The sequence below is a fragment of the Trachemys scripta genome, chromosome 8, assembly GCF_013100865.1.
Source record: "Trachemys scripta elegans isolate TJP31775 chromosome 8, CAS_Tse_1.0, whole genome shotgun sequence".
NCBI lineage: Eukaryota > Metazoa > Chordata > Testudines > Emydidae > Trachemys > Trachemys scripta.
Genome location: NC_048305.1, coordinates 106350707 through 106376869, shown reverse-complemented (window position 1 = coordinate 106376869; position 26163 = coordinate 106350707). Strand labels below are relative to the sequence as shown.

Below are 26163 nucleotides of genomic sequence, written 5' to 3'. Positions count from 1 at the left end.
CATTCTCTTGGCTCCTCCGTGCTGCTTTATTATTGGCAAAGTTGCGACATTCCTGTGATCCCTGTCAGCAGTGCTTATTGATCCGGTGATGTGAATCTGCTTAGTGATTCAAGATTACTTTAATTCCCCTCGTCCCTTTTTTGTTCCCACCCACTCTCTACGGGAACTAAAGCTTTCAGAGCCACCCTTCTTCGATCATGGAAATCAAGCCAATGGCTGCTCAGACCGTGGTTCTGATTCTTCTTTTGTGTTGCAGCAGCGAGGTTTGAATTGCAGCCTTCCAAATAGAGGCGAGGCTGCAGGCTCGTCCCTCAGTGCATTACACAGGCACAAAGCTCCAGGAAGCTAGGCAGGAAGTGCCATATTGGATCAGACCACTGGGCTGAATGTCCACTTCACTGCCTCCAGCCACCGCCTCCAGCTGATGCTTCGCAGGGAGGCATGAAAGAAATCCCTGCAATATCCCTAGCCAGTGCCACAATGCAGGGGGCGGGAGAAAACCACTCCTTCCCGACCCCTCAGTGATCAGCTCATGTCCTGAACCATGTTTGATTTCCCTGACATTGGCATGTATTGCTACCAAATGTCGTCAGTGGTCATAATGCTATGCAGCCCTTTCTTTAAAGCCAGCTGTTCTTCGGGTTGTTAGTAAAGATCACTGCCGGTGTCTAGGACACTGATTTGTCAGTCTAGTGACCAAACTGCACACTTTTACCTACCAGCCCAGGGGTAACCTGGGAGGGACACCTCTACTGGACAGGCCTGTGCAGATGTGCTCTTCTGTGTCCATTTCCCTGATCAATTGCAATTTCCTGTGAACTGGATTTGGGTTCCTGACATCACTTGGAAATACAGTTCTGTCCTGCAAACAGCTTTCCATGAGCTTGGAATGTACATTTCCCCTGGTGAAAGCTGCTAGCAGAATTCCTGTATGTTCAATCCTATGGTACAGGGGAGTAGAGGAGCCACTTGACTGTCTGATAATCGGATCTGGAGAAAGATGGCTGATTAGGATGGCCTCTTCTTCTGCTCCCCTCTGTAAAAAGAAAGAAAAAGCTTTCTCTTTCCTTCCAATGCACTTTTTAAAAATAAAGCCACGGCTGTGCCATCTTGTCCTCTTAGCACTAGTTCGGGGTATTTCAGCAGCTGAGGAAATAAACCCGCGGAAGCCTGTGAGGGCCTGGTAGTGTCTCTGCACAAAATGCTTTTATTGCCTTCTTTATTTTTGCTCTCCAAGAAGCCAGTGAGTGACATTTCTTTAAGAAAATACACTGCATGTGCTAGAAGGGCAGGCTGTGCTGAGGTGAGTTATTGCAGTGGGTGTTGTGGGTGGGGGGTAATTAGCCAAACCTACAGTCTTGGAAACTTACGGGAGGCTTTTTCTTCCTGAACATGTGTAAATCACCTGTGAGCAGCTCAAAAGCTTCTCTTCCAGCCCCCATCAGGCCTGCACACTACAGAGTTGTACTTGGAGTCAGACCCACTTGTAAAATGTTTTATTTTTGAAGGAGGAATTGAGAATTTTATAATGTTCCTGACCAGCATTCCAGCCCTCCCGCCTTGGAGCCCAGCAGCTAGAACTCAGATCTCCTTCAAGAGGGTGTCCCAAGTGCTCGCCAGCTCGACCCTAGCCTACAGACCAGTTTTCATGCTGTGGGCTGTTGCCTTTCCCAGTCCCTCTGCTTGGTTAAGAACTGGGTGGTGCAGTCCCTGGCAGCTCAGCTTGCTGAGGGTCTGAGCAATGGAGATGAAAAGTGAGACCCTTCAGGAAGGAGGAATAAATGCCAGGAGGGATTTGGTCCTCACGAGTCCAGTCTCTGTTCTGTTGGCGTACGGTGCCTCACGGAGTGAGGTCCTGGTCCCTGAGTAGGAACACAAATCATAACTACAGTGTGGCACGGAGCACAGAACCGAAGGCTTAATGTCTCCTGTTGGGTTTGCATTTGTAGCGCACACCAAACAAATATACTTAAAACTGAGAAAACGAGCTCACCCGCTGGGACGGAGTTGAGCAATGGAGCTTGGGCCAACGAGGGCTTTGCCTGCCCTGCACATCTCAGTCTGTGCAACTTTGCTTCGTTCTTGCCTTTCCGTTTCCAGCTTCGCCAGCCTCCACATAGATGCAGGGTTCCTCCCTGCAAGAGCTGCTGCTGATACTGCAAACAAGTGAAGCCGCGTACGCTGTCACTTTGACCATCTGTTATCAGCTCCTACAGGAGAAACACACAAGCTTGAATTCAGGTCCCTTGTAAAATCTCTTTATTCTCTACATCAGATATTCAGTCAATGACGGAATCTTAGGCAGCTTGAGTTGTATACACTGAAAATGCGAGGTGAGCTGTCCTCCGAGTGCATGTAGAGGGAGGTGGGATTTGAAGGAAGGCCATTCCAGATACAAGGAACAGCCCCCGGGCTTGGGAGAAGGCACAGGGGTGCTGTGGAAACTTGTGTGAGGAGAAAAGAGTCCTTTCTGCCAGGCTATCCGTTTTTCATCTCCACGTATAGGAGGCCATGGGAAGCATTTCCATTCTCCTTCGAGCCTGCGGCCTGCATGTTGGCCAAGAGGCATATGAAATAGGCCTCCTTGTTTTTACATTGCAAAGCTTCACATCCATATTTCAGTGGCAGTGTTACTTATTCTGAGCTCCTAGAATATTCAGAAATAACTGACTCTTGTGCTAAGGGCAGTTACTCTGAGGCCAGCCAAAGTAACGCTGTATACGCCATTCCAGAGGGCTGCAGACACTCTAGGTAAGTGATCTTGATAGGTACATTCTGATTGATGGGAGAGTTTGTATCCCAAACTGTCACATGGTTTATAAAGGTGCCACTCAACAACAGTGCTGGAATTGCTTGTCAGAGCACCTGGCTCCAAGAGCAATGGGGATAGGAGACAGAACTGTAACTTTGTTTTTTCTTGGCTTAATGGCCCCGGCGTCTGACCTGCCTGCTCACTCTTGTTTGTCTGGCCCTTAAAGAGGCAGCTGGGATTAAGACTGTCGGAGAATTGCACTGTGTTAGCACCTGGAGGGTTAGTGTTATCACACAGGGCAGCATATGCCGGGTCTGCTGCAGACAGAACACACAGCATGAGCAGAGAATGCTTCAGCTAGAAAATGGAATGATGTGGCAGGTTTCATTTTTAATCCGAAAGCAGTGTAATTACAATGCACTTTGGGCCTTATCCTACTCTCCTTCCTTGTATAATCCCTGGCTTCCCCTGTGAGTACTGGCTGCAGGATCGGGCCTGTTACGAATTCCCAGATCAAACTTGCACCTTAACTTTCAGGTGACAGCTGGGACTTTATTCACATGTTGGCATAAAGTTCAGTCCTCAGAACTGCCCTCTCTGTGAAGAGGAGGGAGGCACTGGTGTTAAACCTCCTCTGTAGGCAGCTTTGCTGATAATAGTGAATTACTGTGTCGCCTTCAGCCCAGAATAACTCCTCTCGTGTTCCATCGCATTGCAATGAGCCATAGATCAGCTGGGTGGAACAATGTGATGTGGTGTCTCCTGGACGTTCCCATCTTTTTCTAGTACAACAGCCGCACTTACAAGTACCACCGAGTACAAGCTAGCTCTGCGGCCATCCCCGCGCTCCGTTTCATATTTTCCCTGTTTCTGGATGGCAGCGTGCCCATGGCAAAGGGTAAGCAGGAGGTGGGAGTTCTGAGTCCTTTTTACACTCTGAGTGAGTTAGGATCACACCTGCTTCTATCAGGCCTTCCTTGCATTTAGTGGTCCTCTTAATCCATTTATAACAGCACTTGTCCAGAAATCTGGTTTGAATGAGCCTGAGATGAATAATTAATGTCAAGCGGTTCAGACGTCAAATATTTGAACAGCTGCTTGGGTGTTTTCACTGGCTTTGTTCAGGGAGGCAACACCAGAAAAGTTACATCAGGAGGGACAAGTTAAAACTCTGGCTTCAAACCCTGACCTATCAGAACTGGCCTTAAAACTAACCTTCCCTTGGGTGAAACATGTTTGAAAGTGTGTGTGATGGGTCTTTGGTTTCACAAGTTGATCTCTGGTCAGGTTGTGCGTTGCCTTCTCTTCTCTAGCGTTCTCCTCTGAGTAGTGGTGATTCCAGGATCAATGGTCTTGTTGTTCAATCTTGACATCTCTCAGAAACATGTTTTTCCTTCAGAGAACAGGAACCTGTAAATTTCTAAAACTGATCAATAGCATTGCTTCTATTTTGACTTGCCCACTAGCTAGGGGGTTTGGTTTTGTTCCACAGACCGAGAAATACAGTTCCGGACTCCATTTTGTTGACAACGCATAATCTGTAACAGCTCACATTCTTGTTACAAAAATCCTGTCTCTTATTTGGTAAAGTTAGGTGAAGTCAGGATTGTGTGTTGGAGAAATACCTAGGGCAGGGTTACCTGGCATTAGCCTCTAAGTGCTGCCCCTCCAGGCCCAGAACTGGGAGTCCTCAGCTGATCAGTCTGGAAAGCATGTCCTCCAGCCTCTTCGCTGAATGGCCCTGTGCTGCAACACATCTGAATGTTTAAACCGTGCACTTTGTTTGAGGAGGCTGCCCTGCTTGACGTGGCTTTCTAGCTACGTCAGATCATAATAAAGTATCTTCTTTCGTAACACACCTTCATGGCTTCCCATGCCCATCCTCCTTCTCCCCTCCCCACGAGGCAGGCCGGTGCTGGCTGGCCCCGCTACCTGTCACCGTGTCTGGCCAGCACTGCTCCCATTAGTATCATTAAACCAAGGTTTTCAAAAGTGACTAGCAATTTTGGGTACCCAAATTCGATGTGGCTTAAAGGGCCTGACTTGCAGGAAGCGCTGAGTACCTGCCCCTAAACTGAGGCATCCAAACTCACTAGTCTCTTGGGGTTAGTCTGGACTCAACTAGCACTAAAGAGACGACTAAGGGGGGATATGATAGAGCTCTATAAAATCATGACTGGTGTGGAGAAAGTAAATAGGGAAGTGTTGTTTCCTTCTTCTCATAACACAAGAACTAGGGGGTCACCCAATGAAATTAATGGGCAGCAGGTTTAAAACAAACAAAAGGAAGTATTCACACAACGCACAGTCAACCTGTGGAACGCCTTGCCAGAGGATGTTGTGAAGGCCAAGACTATAACAAGGTTCAAAAAAGAACTAGATACATTCATGGAGGATAGGTCCATCAATGGCTGTTAGCCAGGACGGGCAGGAATGGTGTCCCCTAGACTCTGACTGCCAGAAGCTGGGAATGGGTGACAGGGGATGGATCACTTGATGATTACCTGTTCTGTTCATTCCCTCTGGGGCATCTGGCACTGGCCACTGTCGGCAGACAGGAGACTGGGCTAGATGGACCATTGGTCTGATCCAGTGTGCCCGTTCTTATTGCAGTGTCAGACAGATGTTGTTTCCCTACTGGTGATCAAAGAAGAGACTTGCTTTCATGCTCTTTTGCACGTCATGTTGCGGTAGTAGGAGGCTCTGGTGGGAAGGGAGTGAGGTTATATAACAGAGGATGAGTGGATTGTGTTCATCCAAGAAACATCTCAGGAAAGTTTTTTGTCCTATGGTCTGAATTGTCCAGCTTCCTTTATTGCTCTGGCATTGCACTTTACAAAACTCCCCCCAGGGCTAGTAACTCAGTACTGACTGAGCAAGCGGCTTATTCCATGGGCTGAGATAGGGGCCAAACTGAGATCCCCGAGGTCAGAATGGAAGTTCCCAGACCTAGCAGTATCGCAGGTGTTGAATATCACCACTGATTCCTCCAGTTCTCCATCAGCAACTCCCATAACTGAAAAAGTCACAGCAAAAACTGCCAGAATGGCGCGTGCTCTCTCTCTCTGGCTGTACTGCAGGGCAGACTTCGGGGGAGGGATAAGACCTTTACTGTGAATGCGATAGAGAACATTTCTGAGCTCGTGTTCTCCAAAGCTGGGCAGAGTTGGGAGGTAGCAAAGGAGGTGTTAGTGCCACCATTATTAGCCTTAAAAGGGATTTCCCCATACACAAATGAGAGTTCGGTTAAGATTCTGAAATCAGATGCCTTAATGTTGGTAAGCTACACCACCGAAGCCAGGCTATAGCTCTTAAACGCTGACCATGATCCACTAGACTCTTTGGCTTGGATGATTTAGAAACCAAACTGCTGAAAACATGCTTGTTTCCCCTGTGCATGGCATCCTTGCAGATAGTGGAACCAAAGGAGAAATCCCTTTTACACTCAATTGACCCCCGACGACACCACCACCACCACCTTCCTCAGGCACTCGTTCCAAGTATTCATTATCTGGCTAACATTCAAATCACTTCTGGGACTGGCCAAGTCACTGCTCCAGCTTTGCATGATTTGTGTTTCCCACCTCTTGGAAAGAAAAATGAAGACCTGTACGTCCAAAGCTTATGGCCTTTGAGAAGTGATGGGCTACAGTAATGCCAGGTGCAGAAAATGGTGTTACTGGAGGTTTAATGTCATGCTTGTAAATTACCACGACATCTCTCGCTGCGAGTTCTCAGGCAGCATTGCAAGAATATCCAGCTCTTCTGACAGGTCTCTCGTATTCCTTTAAATCTTCTCCCAAACATTGTGATGAACTGAAAGAGTCAAGATTTAGTGGATGAGCCATTGCTGTGAGAGAAGGAAGCTCAGGATGTACTTTGGCTGCCAGCATATAACACGACTCAGCCAGTACTTGAAACGCTTCCGACGGGCTCGGCTGGCAAGGGCACTGCCCTGTATGCTTCTGAAGGCTGTACCCCTTATCACAAAGCAGTGCCTTGCTTTCAGAAGCCGGTGTTGGGTGCTGCACTTACACAGGTGTCAATAATGGCAGTTTGGTAGCTCTGGTGAAAATTGAAAGCTGGTCGTTGCTTCGGGGGCGGGGGCTGGCTGAGTTAATCTGGAGAGGTGATCCTGAAAACTGATGGAGTGCTGAAAGTGCCACTCTTTAAAGGCCCTTGTTTTATATGGGGGAAGAGAGAGATCAAGTCTTTATAAACAAATTTTATTAGCAGCTTAACTGATAACTTGTACGTTCTCAGAGACTGACAGTGACATATTGCATTTGAGTGGTGTCCTTGGAAAGAGATCTGTATCCTGTCTAGCTCCCACTGGGGATATAGCCAGCTAGAAATACTGCTCCACCAACATGGGGGGGTCAGGGAGGGGGAGACAGATCCGGTATTGACACCATAAACTAGGTGGAGAGCACAGTGGACTGGGAGAAGAGTCAGGCCCTTGTGTTGTCAAGAGGGTGACTGGAGGGATGGGGGGACTTCTGTTTTTATGAGGAGTAATTAATAATCCTTCCCAAAATTAATATCCCTAACTGAAACTCACCATCTCCTCCCTTCCTGGGCGCATTCACACTGCACAAGAAGCCTTTGCTCTCAAAGCCCAATTAAAACTGACATGACAGATACCAAAATGTTTTAACTCTGCTACAGCCCTTCAACATGGAGGGAGGATGGCCTTGCGGTTAATGCATTGGGTTGGGACTCAGGCCTCAGTTTCCCCATCGGTCAACAGAGATGTTGAATTGTAGCTGTTTGGTGTGAACACTCTTGCTGTGGTTTGTACAACATTTGGCTCAACAGAACCTCATCCTGGCTGGCATGCCCACAAAGCAATAACAACAACGCTCAAAGATGCTTCTTGCCGATGAAGAGGGCTGTAGCCCACGAAAGCTTATGCTCAAATAAATTTGGTAATCTCTAAAGTGCCACAAGTACTCCTGTTCTTCTTGCCTGTGTTGGCTCTCTCCTAAAGATTAGCACTTCTTATGTGGCTTTCTAAGTACTTTCTACTAAGTATTTGGGGGTACTCAATCCTGTGAGAGCCTGGGCACCGTCAGCTCCCCTAGGAGTTAATCAGGAGTGCTTAACATTTCACAGGATCTGGGCCTACGCAGCGCTTCATACTTCAGCAAGGATTTTGCCTGCGTAAGACGTGCTCGTTAGGGCCCTTAACGTTAGTATGTTCCTTATCTGCTTCCTAGAAGTCGTTTTATTCTCATTCATGAACATTTAATATTGGACAAAATTAAGCAGAGGCCAACGCTCGTTACAAAAATAGGTGTTTTGTTATCCTGGTGTCTGTTTGTCCCCACTGATAGTCCTCATGTTTCCCAGTGGCCTTATCTCGTCATGTTTGGCTGAGAAACCATGTGATGAACAAACTTAGCTACACCCACTAACTTCTTTTGATGTTTGAGCTTTCTGCCATGAGTGAGAGACAATCCCAATTTCTGAACCACCCCCTATAACTCTTAAGCTCCCCTTTTTCCTTGCTACAAAAAGTAAAGTTATGATGAGGGTGATGGAAATTTCTAAAATTCCCTTCATAATTGAAAATTAAACTGTCTCATTCTTTCTGATTGGCACTGGTTCCTGCTGCTAATCTGTTCAAAATACATGGCTGAGCTTTGAAGGATGGCCCACGCAGCCCAGCCTTTGTCCTAGGATTTCTTTCCAGGGATCCCCTTGTGTTGCTCTGTGAGATGTTTTGCTACAGCGCACTGATTCGTGATACTAGTCCACCCATTTTATTCCCTCCAGGCTCCGGATTCATTATGTGCAGTGGCAAGGAGAATCCGGATAGCGACGCTGATCTCGACGTGGATGGAGATGACACACTGGAATACGGGAAACCACAGTATCGTTTTTGAGACATTCTTACTCAGCTGTGGGTCTGATGCTTCTGACCCCGTGATACAGCGTTGCCCTGTGTAACGTTGAGTGAGCCAGCCCCCGTGAGAAATGCCAGCAGCTCCCCATACTGCATATCATACACTTCATCCTTTGGGTTATTTCCCTAATGTCTCTGACACAACACTTCCTTGTCCTTGTTAGTTACCTATACCCCATCCTGGCATGTGCCTCCTTCGTCCACACCACCTTTTTCTACGTCACCGAAAGCGAATCATTCTGTGTCTCCTTTTTTCATACGCTCAGATTTTCCCAAAATGCACTCTGCTCCAGGAGTGTCCGAAGCTCCCTAAAAGCCGAACTGTGGCCCTTCCCGTTCCCCCCGAGGCCTTGCCCCTGCACTGCCTCGTTCCTGAGGCCCTGCTCCCAAGCCCCCTTTTCCCCCCAAGATCCCACCACCCGCTCTCTCCTCTCCACCCCCCCTCCCATTGCTCACCATTAAGGCCAGTAAAAAGTAATGGGGCCATGGCCCCCCCAGCCCCCTGTTCCGGTTCACTTGCTCTGCTCCAACTATTTGGTTAGGGCTGGAGCTTTTCCATCCAGAAATTTGGGCCAGAGCAACTGGACTGTACCAAGCAGCTCTGGTAGCGGTTCAATGCAGGCCTCTAGCAAGAGGGGGACAGCCACGCAATCTGAATTCCCTGACCGCAATGTTTCCACTCTGACATTCGGGGGGGGAGGCTTATTGTCTCTATTCTGGGATTTAATTAAACCTGCACCAGCTGGTGTGAGTCAGCATCTCTCTCATAGAGGCAGGGGCACTGTGCTGACTGAGGCCTGCAGAGGATCCGGCCCTAAAGTTGGTATTCTCCAAACAAAACCGAACAGGAGATTGAGAATTTGTCTCTCTCAGAACAGCTCTTCCCGCATGTTACTATCCAAGGACTCTCTCCACATGGCACAGGGTGTTACCTTCCTGTCTAAGTTTGTTACCATGTTGCCTTTGAAATCAAAGCTTCGGGAAGCAAGCTGTTGAGATAGATTGTCCAATGAATCCGCTGTGTATCCTTTGGAGCCAAAGTTGGCTGGCTGAGCCCCCAGTGCCGCGAATTAGGCGCACCGCAGAGCGCACACACTCCCCCTCGACGAGGCTGTATTGCTCCTTAACCCTCTGTGCTCAGGTATACCGAGGCAGACATCATCCCTTGCACCGGGGAAGAGCCGGGCGAAGCCAAAGAGAGGGAGGCACTCCGCGGTGCCGTCTTAAAGTAAGCGCCTGGGCTTTGGAATTGTTTTCACCAAACTGGCTGGGTGAGAGTTGAGGGGGAAATCCCTGTTCAGCTGTGTGTGTGTGAGACGTGGCAAGAGAGAGGCAAAGTCATGTGGCTTGGGCTGAATTCCCCACCCGGGGCGTAGGAAGGGGCAAATGAGGAGATGGTTAGGGATTCGTAGAAGCCCCTGCTAAGCACATTCCCCAGCTACTCTGGCCACACCCACTCCCCAGAAGGGCCACCTACTCTGAGAGCAGCATTGGCCAGCTGCTAACTTCGGGTGGAGAAGACACTGGTGCTGCAATCCCCCTCTGGGCAGACCTTTCACGGCCGGGGGCCCTGAGCTCTGCCACTCCCCAGAGCGGACTGGCGTTGGGTAGATCTGTAGCTGCGCAGCTGCCCCTTGCATGCCGCAGCGCTGGGTGCAGTATGTGTCGGCTAGCGCCGTGCGTGGGACTGCCCGGGGTGGGGTAGAACAGGCCAGCGGACCCCTCTGCATGCTGCACTGATTAGGGGCAGGTCTGTGCCGCTCCCTCGTGGGGCAGGCCTTTGCACTGGGAACCGAGAGCCCTGCCTCACTTGCTCCAGGCTGTGAAATGCAGGCAGGCAGCCAGGGTGCCATGTGAGCCAGGCGCTGGGGGGAGTGCTTCAGGCAAATAACAAAATGACTGTGAACAGGGACCTAGGATTGTTTTTCTAGCCCTCTGCCCTGCACGGAAATAGGGCTTCAATTTCCCCTCTGTCTCGTAGACTGAGTGATCCTGTGAGGTCAAGGGTGAAGTGATTGATAAAGCAGTGAAATGAAGCTTTCTTACTGCTTAGCCTGTCACAAACAGTGGCTCAAAATTAGGTTCCACTCTGTAGAAACATGGGATTTGCCACGCTGGATCAGACCGTTGGGCCTTCAGCAGCAGCCAATCCCTCTGCTTCAGAGTGAGGTAGAACCATGGGGGGGGCAATCCCTCGCCAGTGCCCGCAGACAGTAGTGGGGAGGTGTGGTGTGGGGATTACAGCAGGAGCCTGGAACCTACCATGTCACAGTCCCATATGTGGCTCTGTCACTCAACACTGTCTTGCCTTGCAGTCCTTGAGCCCCTCTCCGACTCATTTGCCCCATCTGTAAAATGGGGGTGATTATACTTCATATTTGCAAAGTGCTTTGAAATTCTGACCAAAGGCTCCGGAGAAATGCAGAGTGTAATTATTAGCTCATGCCCTGAAGCAGGAGGCTAGATTACCCTTTTAATGTAACCCTCTTAGCTCGCAGAGCTGGAAATGTCACTTAGCGTTCATAATTACCCAGGCGCCTTTAAAGATTCTCTTGTGCTGTTGCCTCCTTTATTCTGTTGGCTCACAAGTGACTGGTCACGCTTGCCCGTTCTATATGCTTTAGTGTAATGGGTGTCCCAAATGTGAAGCGTTAAAAGGCCCCGCCTGTGAGAAGGGGCAGTTATTCTTGGAGGGAGAGTCTGTTGTACGTAGAGAGAAGCCTTTTGCCTCTGGAATCCTGGGTGCAAAACTCAGCCTTAGGTTACAAGGGAAGGAATTTGGATCCAAAGCCTTCAGTCAACATCACAACCACTGAGTGGTTCAGTACAGACTGTGTGGGCACAGCAGGAGTTGGGAGCATTGGGAGAGCTGTGCGGGGAACAAAGCCCAGTTCTAGAGAAGGCTAGTCCCTTGCTTTGATGCCCAGATTTAAGTGGGAGGGAATGTTGGTATTTAAGCTACAAAAACCAGTGAGGCTTGTGTGTGTTGTAGGGGCCACGGACTCCCCGTGACCTGCTTTCAGCATTGTCTCTCTTCTCTGTTTTTAGTGGTGGTACGCCCAGTACCCGAATAACGCCAGAGTTTTCCAAATGGGCCAGTGATGGTGAGTGTTAGATCCATAAATTACTGTTCCGTCCTGAACAGGCAGATCTTCTCCTGCAGGTTTGGGTGGAGGGCAGGGGGGTGCCGGGGGAGTGGGTTGATCTTCCACTTTTTTCGAATTGCAGTCACTTGCCTTTGTAGTGGTCATGGTAACTGCATGTCAATAAAAGCAGGCAGTGATCTTGTGTATAGATAGCCCCTTGACCCCCAAACAGTATCATTAACAATACTGGGTACTGGCAGAACACCTGTATTCTGGGGATCTGAGGGCCCCACGCGTATTCCTCCTCTTGGGCCTTTGAGGGGCTGACCCCAAGGTGGAGACTTGTCAGTCAGAGACAGGATTAGAACTCTGACATTTTGGGCTCCCACTCCTGGGCGCTGCCCATTAGGGCACCAACTTCCTGTTGAGCTGAATGATGTCATAAAATGGCATCTGAATGAAAGGGAAAAAAACAGCTGGTGACTGTTTGGCCTGGTGCCACGGGATGCCAGTTGGTAGCCAGTGAGGTCTCTTGTGGTGGGAGCCATATCTTGCCTCTTGACGTTGAGGGTCAGAGTGAGATCCCATCTGAGGAGAACAGGGAGTTTTAAGGCCAGCAGTCAAATAGTGAGGGTGGTGTCCTGGGGGCACTGCCCTCTGTGGTCGGAGTGTCTAGGAGCAGGGTAACGGAGGAGCCTGCCCAGCTGGTCAGGAGGTCTCTGCGCAATAATGGACGTGGTAATGGAAGTTCTCCCTCCCCAGCAGAAACCACACTGCCTTGGGTCCTCCTCCTCCTCCTCCGTTCACTTAAGCAGCTGTTTGAGCTTCACTCCCCAGTGCTGCTGTTCAGTCACTGGGGGCTTGACCCAGACACACGTTAATGCTGCCCCTTTTTTGTTGCCGTCCCATTTTTAAAAGGACCTGTGAGATTAATAATGCAGCCTCCGAAGTAGATCTTGTCCTCTGTGGTGTCAGCATAAGAGAATAGTGCCTCCTATTGCTGTTCCCATGGAGTTCTTCCTTTAGCCCAAGTGGCAGAAGCTTTTAGCATGGCGTGTCCTGGCTTCTGTCCCAGCTGAGGATACACGGTGGAAGCTGCCCACAATAATGATCTGCGACAAAGAAAATGGTTTGAGCTGTGACTTACGTTGATACTCAATTGAAAGCATGTGTCGTTCTTTGAGGTTTTTTAAACCCATCGGGGGTGGTTTTATTTTTAAAAGCCAGCGGCCCCCGGGCACATACCCATCCCTACAATAACAAACTAGTGGGAAGTGTGAGCAGCTCCCCAGTAATAAAACTTCACGCGTTCCCGCTGTAGAGCCCCAAGCACATCACAACATTGGGTAAGTGCTGTTGTCCCTGCTTTCCAGAAGAGGGAACCGAGACAGAACAAAGTTAGGAGACTTGCCCTCAGTCACCCAGGGAGCGCAGTCGCAGAACTGGGAATAGAATGCTGGGTGCCTGACGCCCAGGCCTCATAAGAGTCCACCACCAGGGGCTTGGGCAACTGCACAGAACCAAACCAATGTGGGGCTTGGACCTGGGAAGGGGAAGAGAAGATTGAGGAATGACGGTCTCACCGGGGACGTTATAAATAAGTGTATTAAATATTCTCTGTTCTTAATCACTTTCCTGTATGTGACACAGCACCCACATAGCTTCCTAAGAGAAGAGAGAATAAACTGTCTTGGATAAGGGAAATTGGAGTACTTACCACAGACGGTGAATTAAATAAATCCGCTCTCCTTCAGTAGATGTATTGGAGGGATGGTGAAGAAGTAACAGCACTAATGCTTGGTATTAGCTTGGGTCAAACACATCACCAGCTGCTCTGCATAGACTCATTGGCCAAGATAATGGCTAGTGACTTTTGGTGCCCCGTTTAAGATCCCTTGAAGGAGCCAGATTTGCAGAGGGCAGTGCTCAGCAATTTCAGTCTGGCCCCTTTAAGGCATCTCTGGCTGGGTGCCCAAAATCCCTCAATCACTGGAAAATCTTGGCTTTTTATTTTTTTGCCTCTTGTGGGGCAAATTTTGTCCAGTCCTGCCTTGCTGGAAACCCGCTCTGCGTGGCTGCCGTAGCAAACCTTTTCTCAAATAAATCTTAGCTGCCCCCGGGGCCATCCGTCGGAAGCGAGGCGAGGGTGGAATTTTCGTTTTCCCTCTCGGATCTTAGGAGCGCTCTGTCCTGGGCACAGGCCTTTCAGACAGCCAGGAACAGGCAGCGTCGGTTCCGGGAAAGTGACTCCTGGGTCCTTTGCTCCTGCACCTGTTACACGTTTAGACTAAATGCCCTGTGCCTTCCCTCCACAGAAATGCCCTCGACGAGTAACGGGGAGAGCAGTAAACAGGAGGCTCTGCACAAGACCTGTAAGAACAGCGACATCGAAAAGTGAGTATAAAGCGCACCGCCCTGCCCACTCTGTGGAAGTAAGCAACTGCCCCCAGCTCTCTGAGCGTCAGGGGAACTCAGGCGCACACAGGCATATTTTGGCACCTGACCACTGAAGCAGTTATCCCTGAAATAAGCTACTTCCGTCCCAAACATCAGCATTGCATTATCTCCGCTTCTAGCTCCCGCTGTCTGAAGTGGCTGATAACAGGGGGGTTCCACCATCATGGGGTTAGGCCTTCTGATTTCCATGCTCCGTAGCAACTTCTCTTCCACAAAGGAAACACCCCGCCTCTGTGTCTTGGCGCTCACTGCGGTGATCTCCAGCAGGCATGTGGTGTGGAGCGGGGGGGGCCGCATGCTTTGTTGGTAAGCTCCGTGTTCTTCAGGATCCCTCTCCTAAAGGAAGCCCCCTATGCTCTCTCCTCGTCCCCGCTCAGACTCTGCCTTGGAACCTACATATTCCATCCTCCTTCTCTCCGTGGGAAGGACTCGGAGCAGCCCAAAGGCCGCACTTTGAGGGCAAACGCTGAATACTCTTCCCTGTGGAGCAGTCAGCATTGGTCCTTGTGAGAGCCAGAGAGATTCACTAATATGAGACACCCTGAGCCTCCATCTCCCAGGATCTGAGCATGTTTCATCTGCATCCTTCCATCCCTGATTCAAGAGCCTGCAACCCAGTGTTTAAGCTGTGTGAAAGCCCATTGTGCTGCTGATAATGGGGGGTTGTCACCATCTCCTTCTCCTGCTAGTTCCAGTCACTGCATGCATGTACGTGTGACCTAGGACGGAGCCAGGTCATGTTCTTGGCACTGTTTGTTTCAGATTTCTCTTTTGGGGATTTCCCCACCCACCTTTGGGTGGCTTGCCCCTTCCCACCCTCTTCCTAAAGGCTTGTGGGGAAGCCCTGGCTGTTGGACGCCTAGCCGCGTGAGTGCCTCTGGGAATCCCGGCCTAGTAGTTTCAAGATCCTCCAAGGCTGCAGTGGATCATTTTAATTCCCTTTTTAAAAAGAGCGAGTTGGTTATTGCCTAAAATCAACTCTGATCGGGTAAGGAATAAAACGGCTCTGAATGAGACAGAAGCATCTCCCATCTCTGTGCTCGAAGATTCCAAATAACTTTATCTCGGATTAGTTTGAAATCCAGTTCCTTCTCCTCATCGACCTGCCCAGGCCCGACTTCAGGGTTCTGTGTCCCCTGCAGACTGGAGACTTCGAACAGCTAAAGCAGTTTTAAGAAGCACTAGTGCATGGTCAGGTGTTTAGCTGAGGTAATTCCCTGCTCACCCTGACCTCTGGTCTTTGGACCTTTTTTTTTCCTGTTTTAAAGCCTCTCTACCCATGTGTCCCAGACATGGGTGATCCACACTGCTCATACTCTACATATAGCTTCTGATTTCATACTTATCAATCAGTGGGTTGAAAGTTAGACCACAGAATTTGGGGATTTGACAACACTGCAATAGGAGGCCATTTTTCAGAGTAATCACTCTCGTGCTTTGTGTCAGAGGTGTTGAATCCCTGAGCAGTAATCCTCTGTCTCAACCCTCCTTTGGTTTGTTGCTCATCCTTCGTAGGGCCTCCTAAGCTCTCCTTAGAGTCAGTGACTCTCTACCCTCCCAAATCCACTCCTGTTGAAAAGCTGAAAGGATTTGACCGTTTCCAGAACACTTGAGCTCAAGTGATAAATTGACCTTGCCTCCTTGATCAGGTTATTAAAGCTTGGTCTAGAGTCTTTGGAAGGATCCCCAAGCACTTTCCAGATGATGCGTAGAATAACTACATTGTGAAATATGTGTATCCGTCCTGCCCCAGTTCAACTCCCAGGCCTGCTGGAGCTGCTGGAAGGCAGGCAAAACTGCTTAGAAATGACAGGTAAAGCCTTACTGGCTTATTGACTCTCCCCAAGAAATTCCTCATTTAGAGGAACGAGGAGAGCTGAGCAGGGCTGCCCAGAGGATTCGGGGGCCTGGGGTCTTTGGCGGCAGGGGGCCCCCGCCGCTGAAGACCCAGAGCGGAAGAAGCTCCGGGGGCCCGGGCCCCACAAGAGTTTTCCGGGGCCCCTGGAGCGAGTGAAGGATCCCGCTCCAGGGGCCCCAAAAAACTCTCGTGGGGGTCCCTGCGCGATCTGGGGCAAATTGCCCCACTTCCCCGCCCCCGGGCGGCCCTGGAGCTGAAACGCTTTTATTTAAAGGCCTTTATTTCTGTCAGGATCAGAAAGTAAGATGGTGTTGGAGGTGGATTCCCACCTTTCCCCGTGAGATGTGTGTGTGATAAATAGTTCCTGTCCTGCTGTTTAAGGAGCCTGGATGTTCTGCATGTTTGTCTGCGTAGGGGGGGTTGTGTTAAATTAATTGATAACCGCGCTCAGCCCTAGAATCCTACAGAAAGCGGGGGAGGAGGTGTTTCATACTGTCTGGCTGCTTCCCACTCCGCTGAGGAGCCGTGATATATGGTGACCCAGCCCAACAGGCTAAATTGATTCATCTCCAGTTCCTGTTTCTTAATCTGGAGCTAAATTGGTTTCATTTTTCTTGTTTTGGATGGCGCTTGCAGCAAGTTCTAGGCCGAAGCACTTTGCTCCGTTGTTCATAACTTTAATTTTTGCTTTTAAATCTGGGTGTTATTGATTGGTGTGTTAAGCTCCATGTAGCATCTAATTAGCATTTTAAAAAGTTTAGAAGCACATGGTTTATCACCTGTGTCAGCTGTGCTCTCCATTTAGAACAATGGGTAATAGAGTTAGTGGTGATTCCATTTAGTGATCCTACTGTTATAAGAATGACATTCCTTCCCCCCTTTCCAAAAATAAGTCTAGGCATGGAGAGTATTTTTTTAATTAGCTAATACGATACAGTGCACTGTCCTTGTTTTGGCGTGCCGCTAATGTACTTTGGTTGAAAGTTAATGGAATTTGCACTTCAGGCTTCCTTAGAAGACTCTCTTGCAAGCAAATTGACAAGCCTAGAGATGCAAGGAAAGTCCACACTGATTTCCCTACCTCCATGTACCTTGACAGGTCTCCATTGTTTCCCATACCAGGGACCTAGCCCCTTGCATCATTTGTGTTTGAACGTCAGATGGTAGCCCTGGTTGACAAGATGGACCTAGGATTGGTCTGGGGACGAATCCCTCTACACTCGGGACGTCGGGATCTAGTGTGACTTTCCAATCTTGACTCCATTAACTTTCTGAAGCAATGCTGTTTAGAACCTAAAGGGTTAGTAAAGGGGGATTGGGTAGGGAGAAGGGTGGGTTAAGTCCTCAGCAGATGGGCAGATTTCCGGACGTGAAACACGCCTCTGGTTGTACTGGAGACACGGATTTGCATTGGGCTTGGAGAGATTAATCGATTCCTGTAACTGTTCAGACATGTGCCCGGTCTCCTCCACTAGCGGTGACATTGTGCTGGGTCTTGTAGTTGTGTGTCACGACTAGCTATGAGCGGCAGAAGCTGTGACCTCTTTTCTCCCTTCCCCCTCCCTCCCAAGACGTTACCCAAGTAACCTGGCGCCATTTTGAAATCAAGGTTCCCAGGGGTTAAAAGCCAGCATCTTAATTCAGAGTGCCAATGTTCAATTTTGCTTTCTGCCACCAAACTAGATTGCAGGCCAGCAAAAGAGTCTGGGTTAGTGGCCCACTGGGTCACCTCCCATTTGTTTTCCTCAATTTTGTGTTGTCATAAATTCATTCCAGTCCGTTGTGGTTGATCAGTTTATCTCAGTCAGGGCAGGGAGCGCTGCTAGCATGATATATGACATGAAACATTGTAGCCAGCCTCTCCATGAATCACTCCAGCTGTTTGGTGTCAGCATGAAAGCAAACAGGCCCAGGCTGGGGAGTGTTGACTGCAATGAGCTCAGGATGGGAAGAGACATGACGTATGAATGTTTATTTAATAATTCTCTAATATTTCCAGCGGAGTGTAGCTGTGCCTTTTGGGGGGGGGAGCAGCGGGGAGGTTGAAGGGGGAAACTCTAATCTGTTGGGGTGGGTCATAAATCAGGCAGACAACCTCATTAATCAGGGATGGAACAGAACTGGAAGGAGGTGGGACTCGAGCTGCCATCCGTGGTGGGAAGGGGCTGTGCTCTTTTTTTTCATAAAACAAATCTTGTTTTGGATTCCAGTTAGCCCCATCAGTGCTGCTCGCATAATAGCAAACCAGAGCACCCGGCTGTTTAAGCAAGGACGCTACCTTTGCTATAAACCTTGTGATTTAAGCCCACCAAGCATTAAATCCCTTTATAATTATCTTCTTTATATAACACTTCATGCTCATCACGCTCCGCTGGCCGAGCTGCTTGTTGGGTTAAGGAGAGGGTTTTAGAGAAGAAAAGCCATTGCGTTTGGTTTATTTTCATTTCTCTTCCCCCCCCGCCCCCCCACCCCCAGCACCTTTCTGAAGCAGCTTTCGAAAAACACCAATTCCAGGGGAGCTCAGCGGCCCTGGCAAGACTAATGGAATTGGTTAATATTGAAGCAAGCGAAGCTGCTGTGTTGGCTTGGGGTGGACTGAAGAGTAATCGCTGAGAGCAGCACATGAAATCGCAATGTCTCTCTTCAGGGACTTCTCTCCTGCTCAGACATGGCGCTGGAGCTGGGAGCAGGGTGGGTGTGAAGCCAGAGGATTATCGCTGGCCTAAAGAGACAGATCTACCCTTAAATCAGCATGTTGGAGGGGACTGGGGAGAAGATGCCATGAATTCACACACCAGGATCATCTCTCCCAGCCCCGGCACCGTAGATACCGAACCATTAATGGGTTTTGGATGCCAATGCAAAAAAGCATATAGAGAAGAGTAAAAATAATATTGAGGTGGTGCTTTAAGTGCACATGGGCTCTACAAAATAAAGGTAGGGTCCCTGCCTGGAAGAATGTACCATCGGAGGGCCTGATCCTGCGGTTGGTTCCCCAGGGATTTTGCCTGCACTGAGTCAAATGCAGGATTAAAACCCAAGTTAAGACAAAAACAAGAGCAGTGCCCCATGTGGGGCTGGGTTGGGGCTGAATCATGCAGTCACTGGGCAGAGGGCTGCACCTGTCTTGGGGGGTTGCGTGTGGATTTTTTAAAGGTTATGGTTCTCCCTTGAAATGCCATCACCAGTACGTAATAAGTGCACAGAACTTATGCCACTGTGTAACATTGCTCTGCAGAAAGGCTGGTGAATAGGTTTCAGGGTTCGTGTAAGGTCGTTAATCTGTGTTAGCGTATCCCATGGGGTTCAAGTTCAGAATGATTTTGCCAGGGAGGAGAGAGCCGGGCTGAGATTCTTAACTCAGCCCCTTGTCTTCGAGCTATGAAGAGAAATTGCCTGTACAGGTAATAGTTTAAAACAATAATATCACCAGGCCAACCTAGCTCTATCTAAATCCTGGTTAGTCTTAGATAGCAATTCATCTGCAGCCTGGCACGGTATAACTCAGCCAGGCAAACTAACCAAGGGAACTCCGAGCTGTCCCTTTACTTTAGGTGCACCCAGGAACCCGGAGAATCTGCTTCCCTGGGTACACTTCCTCTGTATACCCCCGTTCTGCAGCTGCCCGTAGTGGAGGAACCATATAATGCTTTAGATCGGGGGAGGCAACCTATGGCACGCGAGCCGATTTTCAGTGGCATTCGCACTGCCCGGGTCCTGGCCACCGGTCCGGGGGGCTCTGCATTTTAATTTAATTTTAAATGAAGCTTCTTAAACATTTAAAAAACCTTATTTACTTTACATACAACAGTAGTTTAATTCTATATTATAGACTTGGAGAAAGAGACCTTCTAAAAACGTTAAAATGTATGACTGGCACGCAAAACCTTACATTAGAGTGAATAAATGAAGACTCAGCCCAGCACTTCTGAAAGGTTGCTGACTCCTGCTTTAGATCCTAAAGGCCTCAGGCTGTAAGTCCGGGGCCAGAGCTGCAGTTTCCCTGAGTCCCAGGCCTGGCTCTGGGACACTTGTATTCCTCCTGCCACAACTAATCAAGGAAGGATGTTTTTATGTCAGAGGTGCAGTTCAGGCATTTTTGCCCTTCAAGCCTCTCTCCCCTTTCTTTTAAAGTTTCAGAAATGCTGTTAACTTTAATTTGCGGAGTTGCTTCTCGAGAGTGAAAAATCGATGGGGGGCTATCACAGTGTGAAATTCGACTGTCACTGTTGAGCTATAGAGTTAGCAAGATGTCTGAGAAGGTAAAAAATAAATCGTGGCCCAGCAAGTGCTCAGCTGTGCTATTTCAAAAGGGATATGAGGCTGATGGGCCGTTAGAGGGTATTTCAGTTAGATGGATGATGATTCCCTGTGAAGTATTGGGGTTATTCCATAGGTAAGAGAAACTTTAGCTTATAAAACACAAACAGCTGCCTTCTTGCAGTTTAATTCTGCCCTTGGATGTGTGAGCAGCTTGTCCAAGAGAGAAGCTGGCCCTAAAATCAGCCTTTTCCACGTAATGATGCCTCTGATGAGGGTCTCTTGACCCCATTGCATTGTTTTTAGTATTTCAAGGATTTGATTGAATGTTTTCTCCTAGATTGTAAGCTTGATGGGGCAGGACTGCCTTCTTTGTGAGGGTTTGTGTGGTGCCTCACACACTGGGGTGCCTAGGCCCTACTGTAATATAGATAATAAATAAGAATTATTATTAATAATAGGCTGAATTCTGAGTTTGATCAAAATGTTCCCATATTCATTCAGCTCACTGGAGGATGGAGGTTTCAGCAGGGTGTGACCAAACACCCTGTCCTGGGCGATACATTGTCAGCTAGGCCCTGCTTCATCAGCGGACCTGGCTGTGCTTACCTGTTAGGTACCAATTTTTTATGTGGCCACTCTATAAAATAGTGCTTTAGTTTCGCCTGTACTAACTCCAAAAAATAAGGGGCTTAGACTATGGATTTCTGGCCCTCTAAGCTGTTTAATGGCTACCATGGTACTGTTCAGAGGTCACGGTCAGGCTCTCCATTGTGCTAGGCACTGTACAGACTCATAAAGAGAGTCCCTGAGCCAGAGAGTTTACCATCTAATACATTTCTAACTGGTACAATCTATATTATCCCAAATGGGAAGTGAGTAGTTGGGGCAGGTGGGGAAATGGCCCTGTGGGTAGCCCATTATTGCTCTCAGCTTTGTCTCTTTCTGATGGTTTCTGGTTTCTTTTTGCCTAACACTTGATTAAAATGCAATATAAGGAAACATAATGTAAATACAGTTGGCCCCTTCAGTGGCTTTACGCTCCCTTCTTTTCACAGCAAGGGAGCTGGCTGGCTAGCTTAAATGCCACCAATTCTGGTCCATTCGTTCAGCACACAAGGAGACATTCAATAACTTATGTGTAAAAGTTCCAAGGCAGGCTGTGTGATTCCAGGAAACTACCTTGGGGAGATGTTATCGTGACGCCCTGGTAACTCCCAATCAATTATCATTAATTGGAAGTTCTGCAGAATGTATCAACTAGAGGCTAAAGCCCTTAGAAAGCTGCAGAGCTCTTTGAATTCACGATGCTACTGTAGTAGCCTGGAAAATTCTTGTTTCCTTCAGCTGTTGGATTCTGTCCCCGGAGAAGAATTTCTGTCAGAAGAATTTCATTGTGCAGAGAGTGGACCCGAGACTCTGCCAAGTGCCCGATTTTCTGAAGAACCTCTCTTAGCCCCAGGAACTGGCCATCCCCATTTTACTTTGGGGCATCCATGCTTCATCTCAACAAGGCCAACCCTCCAGTCTACATACAATTGTAGATTATGGCCACCTTCATTCTTTAAGATAGATGCGCGGCCTGTTTAGACTACAGAACTCTGCGTGACATGCCCTGTTGTAATCCAAATAGGTTCATCCTTAGTGTATGTCTACACTGGAGCTGGTTGTGCAATTTCCAACTCTGGCAGATATACCCACATTCCAGTGCGCTAAAAATCAGCATGTCTGGACAGTGAGACGGGGCCGCTACACCAAGTGCAATCCTGTCAGAAACACTAGGTACATGCTCAGGGCAGCGAGCTCATCCCACCGCTCACACCATCGCAGCCACACTGCTATTTTTATGCTATTTTAGCTCAGTCAGAACTAGCACGCGTCTGTCTACCCAGGCTGGAAGTTCCTCCTCCAGCTCCAATGTTAGCTATACCCTTAGAACAAGATTGAATGCTGTCTGCTGCAACCTGTCGTCTCCGTGTGCCATGGCCCCGCATTAAAGAGGAGGGCTGCATTTTCAAACCGCACAGGCTGTCCTTGGAGGCTTCCCCTGTGTTGCAACAGGGAGCTTGACCCATGCATGAACCCCGCTAGAAATACTTTTAGCACCACCAGTATGGTAAATGCATTTGAAAGGCGACCTGACATTAAAATATCAGCCATAACATTAGCTATGTTTGGGAATTTTGCCTAGAAAATCATTTCCTAAAACGACCATTGCTGCTTCAGTAGAGAATCTTGCTGCATCAGAACAGTCGTCTGGCGTAAGATCTTTCTTTGATAGCCACAGCTTCTTCGGTAGAGCAATGCAATTGCATTTATGTTCTCTTTGGAGCAGGGGACGTAGTCTGTCAATCGGAATAAGGATGACCCCTGGAGTCTATCTCCCAGATTTCATGTAGAACCGTAATCACTCAAATGGCGCACTTAGAATTTTGGCGTAGGCTCAGCGGTTCTCTACCCTCCCGTTTAAATCATTCTCAGTGGCCAGTGGATACTGTGTAGCCCTACAGATGCCTCTAAACATGCTGACTCGGAGGCTCCTTACATTCGGAATGTTCAGTAGTGCCATCTGGTTCCGTTTGGATTGGGGCTGGGCACGTGTCCTGATAAAATGCAAGCCAAAAAAACGAGCCAGCGCCTGAATTTACTCCCTGCTTGTGAAAAGACGTCGTTGGGCTGTGTGTGCGGGGGAAGTGTGAAAGCGTAATTCATTCTTCTGAAGCGTAATTGTTTGGGGAATCTCTACCCAGGTCCCAACTAACTGCGGCTTAGAATGCGTCCCCACGATGGTAAGCCCCCTTCAGTGCTATTGCGATGGTGCATGCAAGTGTAAGAGAAAGAATTCCTTTGCGGGGAGAAAAGAGACAATGTTTTTGGTTTGCATCAAGATGAAATTAGTCAGCAGCGAACTCCAAGCTTGGCAAGCAGCTGCTGGCATTAACAAGTTGTGCAAGCAAGTATAAAATAGAGGCGCTCGTGACTCCTAGAGCCTCGGCCCCGCATGTGTGTGCCCTTGCGTGCACCCACTCCGAATCCACAACTTCAAACACGGAAATTAGAAGGCGGAACATTGTATTATTCATAACTTGGCAACCAGGCGCCAGGGCACTTCGCCAAAATAAACTATCCTCTATAATTACAGGTGAAGCAGCATTCTTTAATATCTTACAATACAAAAACATACATTAATCAAGGCAAGAGGGCTTTTTTTTTTCCTAGAGGACAATAAATTAGCATCCGTGCCAGTACATGTGACAGTCCTTTACGGGATTATAAATCAGCCTTTTTAAGGGAGGCTAGTTTGTAAACAAACCCAATACATGAGCGTTTCGGTTTGGGGATGGGGAAGCTAGCTTCTCAAATATTGACGTCTTGCCAGAAGAGCCACTTGCACGCTGGCATTCCCAGAGACGACAGGCTGGATCCTGAGGTGGTGCAAGTCAGTGGTGGTCCATTGATTTCAGCATCGCTAGGCAGATTATACCTGCTAGGGATCTGGCCCCTTCCGTCTTGGCTGCTCAGCCAGTGAAATAAAATCCCAGCTTATCTGCCACACTGGTAGCCCGCACCTTCCGGGGTGGCATGTAATCAGTCTGCCACAGATGTCTGACACTGGAGTTCCTGCAAAGTCCTGAGGCTCTTAAACTGTGTGGTTGTATCACGTTTGCCCCCTTTTAAAGTCCTCTGGCTAAAAAGGTACACCTCTACCTCGATATAACGCGGCCCGATAGAACACGAATTCGGATATAACGCGGTAAAGCAGCGCTCTGGGGGGGTGGGGCTGCGCACTCCGGCGGATCAAAGCAAGTTCGATATAACGCCGTTTCACCTATAACGCAGTAAGATTTTTTGGCTCCCGAGGACAGCGTTCTATTGAGGTAGAGGTGTATTTATGAATGTAGAAGGTTCCTTTTTGCCTTGCTGTTGGTCACACGCTGGTTTACCTGTGTGTCCAATCCCACAGTCCTGTCCACACGAGTGCCTGTGCAGAGCGCTAGAGACTTCAGCGGGACTCCGCATGGGGCTGCCCAAATGGATTGGAGTGCAGGATCAGGGCCTTGGTTCGCACTCTCACCAGTAACGTTGAAAGCGGGTGACAGGCTAGCCTCTTAGCTGAAATGTTTTCAACTCCTTGGTCCCCAAGAACTGAGCTTCACCGTTAACCAGATGAATAGGCTGTGCCCTTTAGATGGTACCGGACTGGCTGGTATTGAGTCTGACGTGGGAGTGAGAGGCAAAGCTGTACCATTCCTTGATGCTGAATAAGTACCTCCCTTACTATTTGCACAGCACCAGGGCTATGCAGGGGCTCTACGGACTAATAAAACCCCGTCCCTGCTCCACAGAATTCGCACTCGAGTTCAGACGTAAATGGAGTGATAGGAAAGAAGGGGGTGGGGCAAGGAAGGTCACAACGATGTGCTTGTGGATTTGCATTGTTTTGTTGGTTGCATCACGATTCCATTGAATCAAATCCATTCCCTTCCCCCAAAATTATTCCATTATAGGCTAGTGACCTGACCCCTGCCCTTAGCGAGAGAAAATGGAGTGTGTTTTCTGTCCCTATCAGCTTCTTGAGGAGAAGAATGAATAGTCTATTTAAAAAACAATTGCCCAGGAGTTTGTTTGAAGTACGGTAAATTCTCCCACCTGCCCTCAATGAAAACACAAATAAATGTGTAAGGAAGAGAAGGGAAGGTCAGAATATCAAGTGTCAAAAGTAGCTCATGAAATTTTATTGGTGGTGCATTTAATCAGCGCTAAATGTTTTGTACAAGGTGCATACAAACCGGAGCTGTAAAAATTGATGGAATGTTATGTACAGTGTGACCATTTATGAAGAAGAGGAAATTTATACCCAGCTGAAATAAACAAACCAGAGGGATGTTTTATGGAGAGCACTCGATGACAGAGTTCCTTGAATGAAATCCAAGGGAGGTGGGGCCCTCTTTCAGAGCCTGTCATGCCGAAGGCTTCCCTGTCCCTCATGTTGTTGTGGTTTGCATCACACCCTGAACACCCAGGGAATTGAATGCAATGGCATTGTTCTCTGTCTGTTCTGTGTAACTGTCCTGTGCAGTGAATCCCTCCTGAACTGCTGCAGTAGGCATCCTGCAGGGATGAAGGCTTTTCCCGCTACATACAGCTCTGATTCCTGAGCCCATCTTGATCTGACATCTCTTGCCGCTTTTCCCGAGGGGCTGTCTGTAGTAACCTGTTGCGAAGGGTTAACAGAAGTGAGTCACGCTGACATCAGCATTATTTTTCTTTTGGTCAAGTATTTTGTTGAGAAATCACAATCCTCAGGATATTGAGAGAGTCCAGGGCTGCAGAATCAAAGATAATTTAATTAACGGAATTGCTTGTGATTGCCCACTGGGCCGTCAGGTGGGAATTGCTCGGTTTAATTTGAAGAAACAAAGATTGCATGCATGCAAATGTTTGACAATGACCAAGGAGTGGGGGGGGGACTTGACTCTCCTAACCCATCATAGCTGAATAATGATGCTAATTGACTTACACACCGATTATTTTCTCTTGCGTAGTGCATCTATGTCCCCCTGGTCTCCAGTACTTGAACAGAGCAGGTGTTCAGTTGGGGTTTGCGAGATAGTAGTGGGGAGGAGTGTGTCTCTTTTTCAGTGTAGAAAGAAAACTGCTGTGAACAGCTCCAGAAATATACTTCTGATGCTGTTTTTAGTTACTCTCCCAAATTCTGTATCCCATTCCATAGAACTGCTTCCGGTCTTGCAACAGGGAGGGGGAGGGATCGCTCAGTGGTTTGAGCATTGGCCTGCTAAACCCAGGGCTGTGAGTTCAATCCTTGAGGGGGCCACTTAGG

The 26163-nt window shown here is 48.5% G+C and overlaps 1 protein-coding gene across 4 annotated transcripts in view; it reads left to right on the top strand.

The window, feature by feature from the left end:
• Window positions 1–26163, top strand: part of RNF220 (ring finger protein 220) — a 327682-nt gene that overhangs the window by 278406 nt on the left and 23113 nt on the right. For all 4 annotated transcript variants that reach the window (XM_034778230.1, XM_034778229.1, XM_034778231.1 and 1 more), the window contains 4 exons: window positions 8531–8627; window positions 9802–9888; window positions 11709–11764; window positions 14062–14140. In XM_034778230.1, the coding sequence (XP_034634121.1) occupies window positions 8531–8627; window positions 9802–9888; window positions 11709–11764; window positions 14062–14140 (319 nt within the window). The remainder of the gene's footprint in view (window positions 1–8530; window positions 8628–9801; window positions 9889–11708; window positions 11765–14061; window positions 14141–26163) is intronic.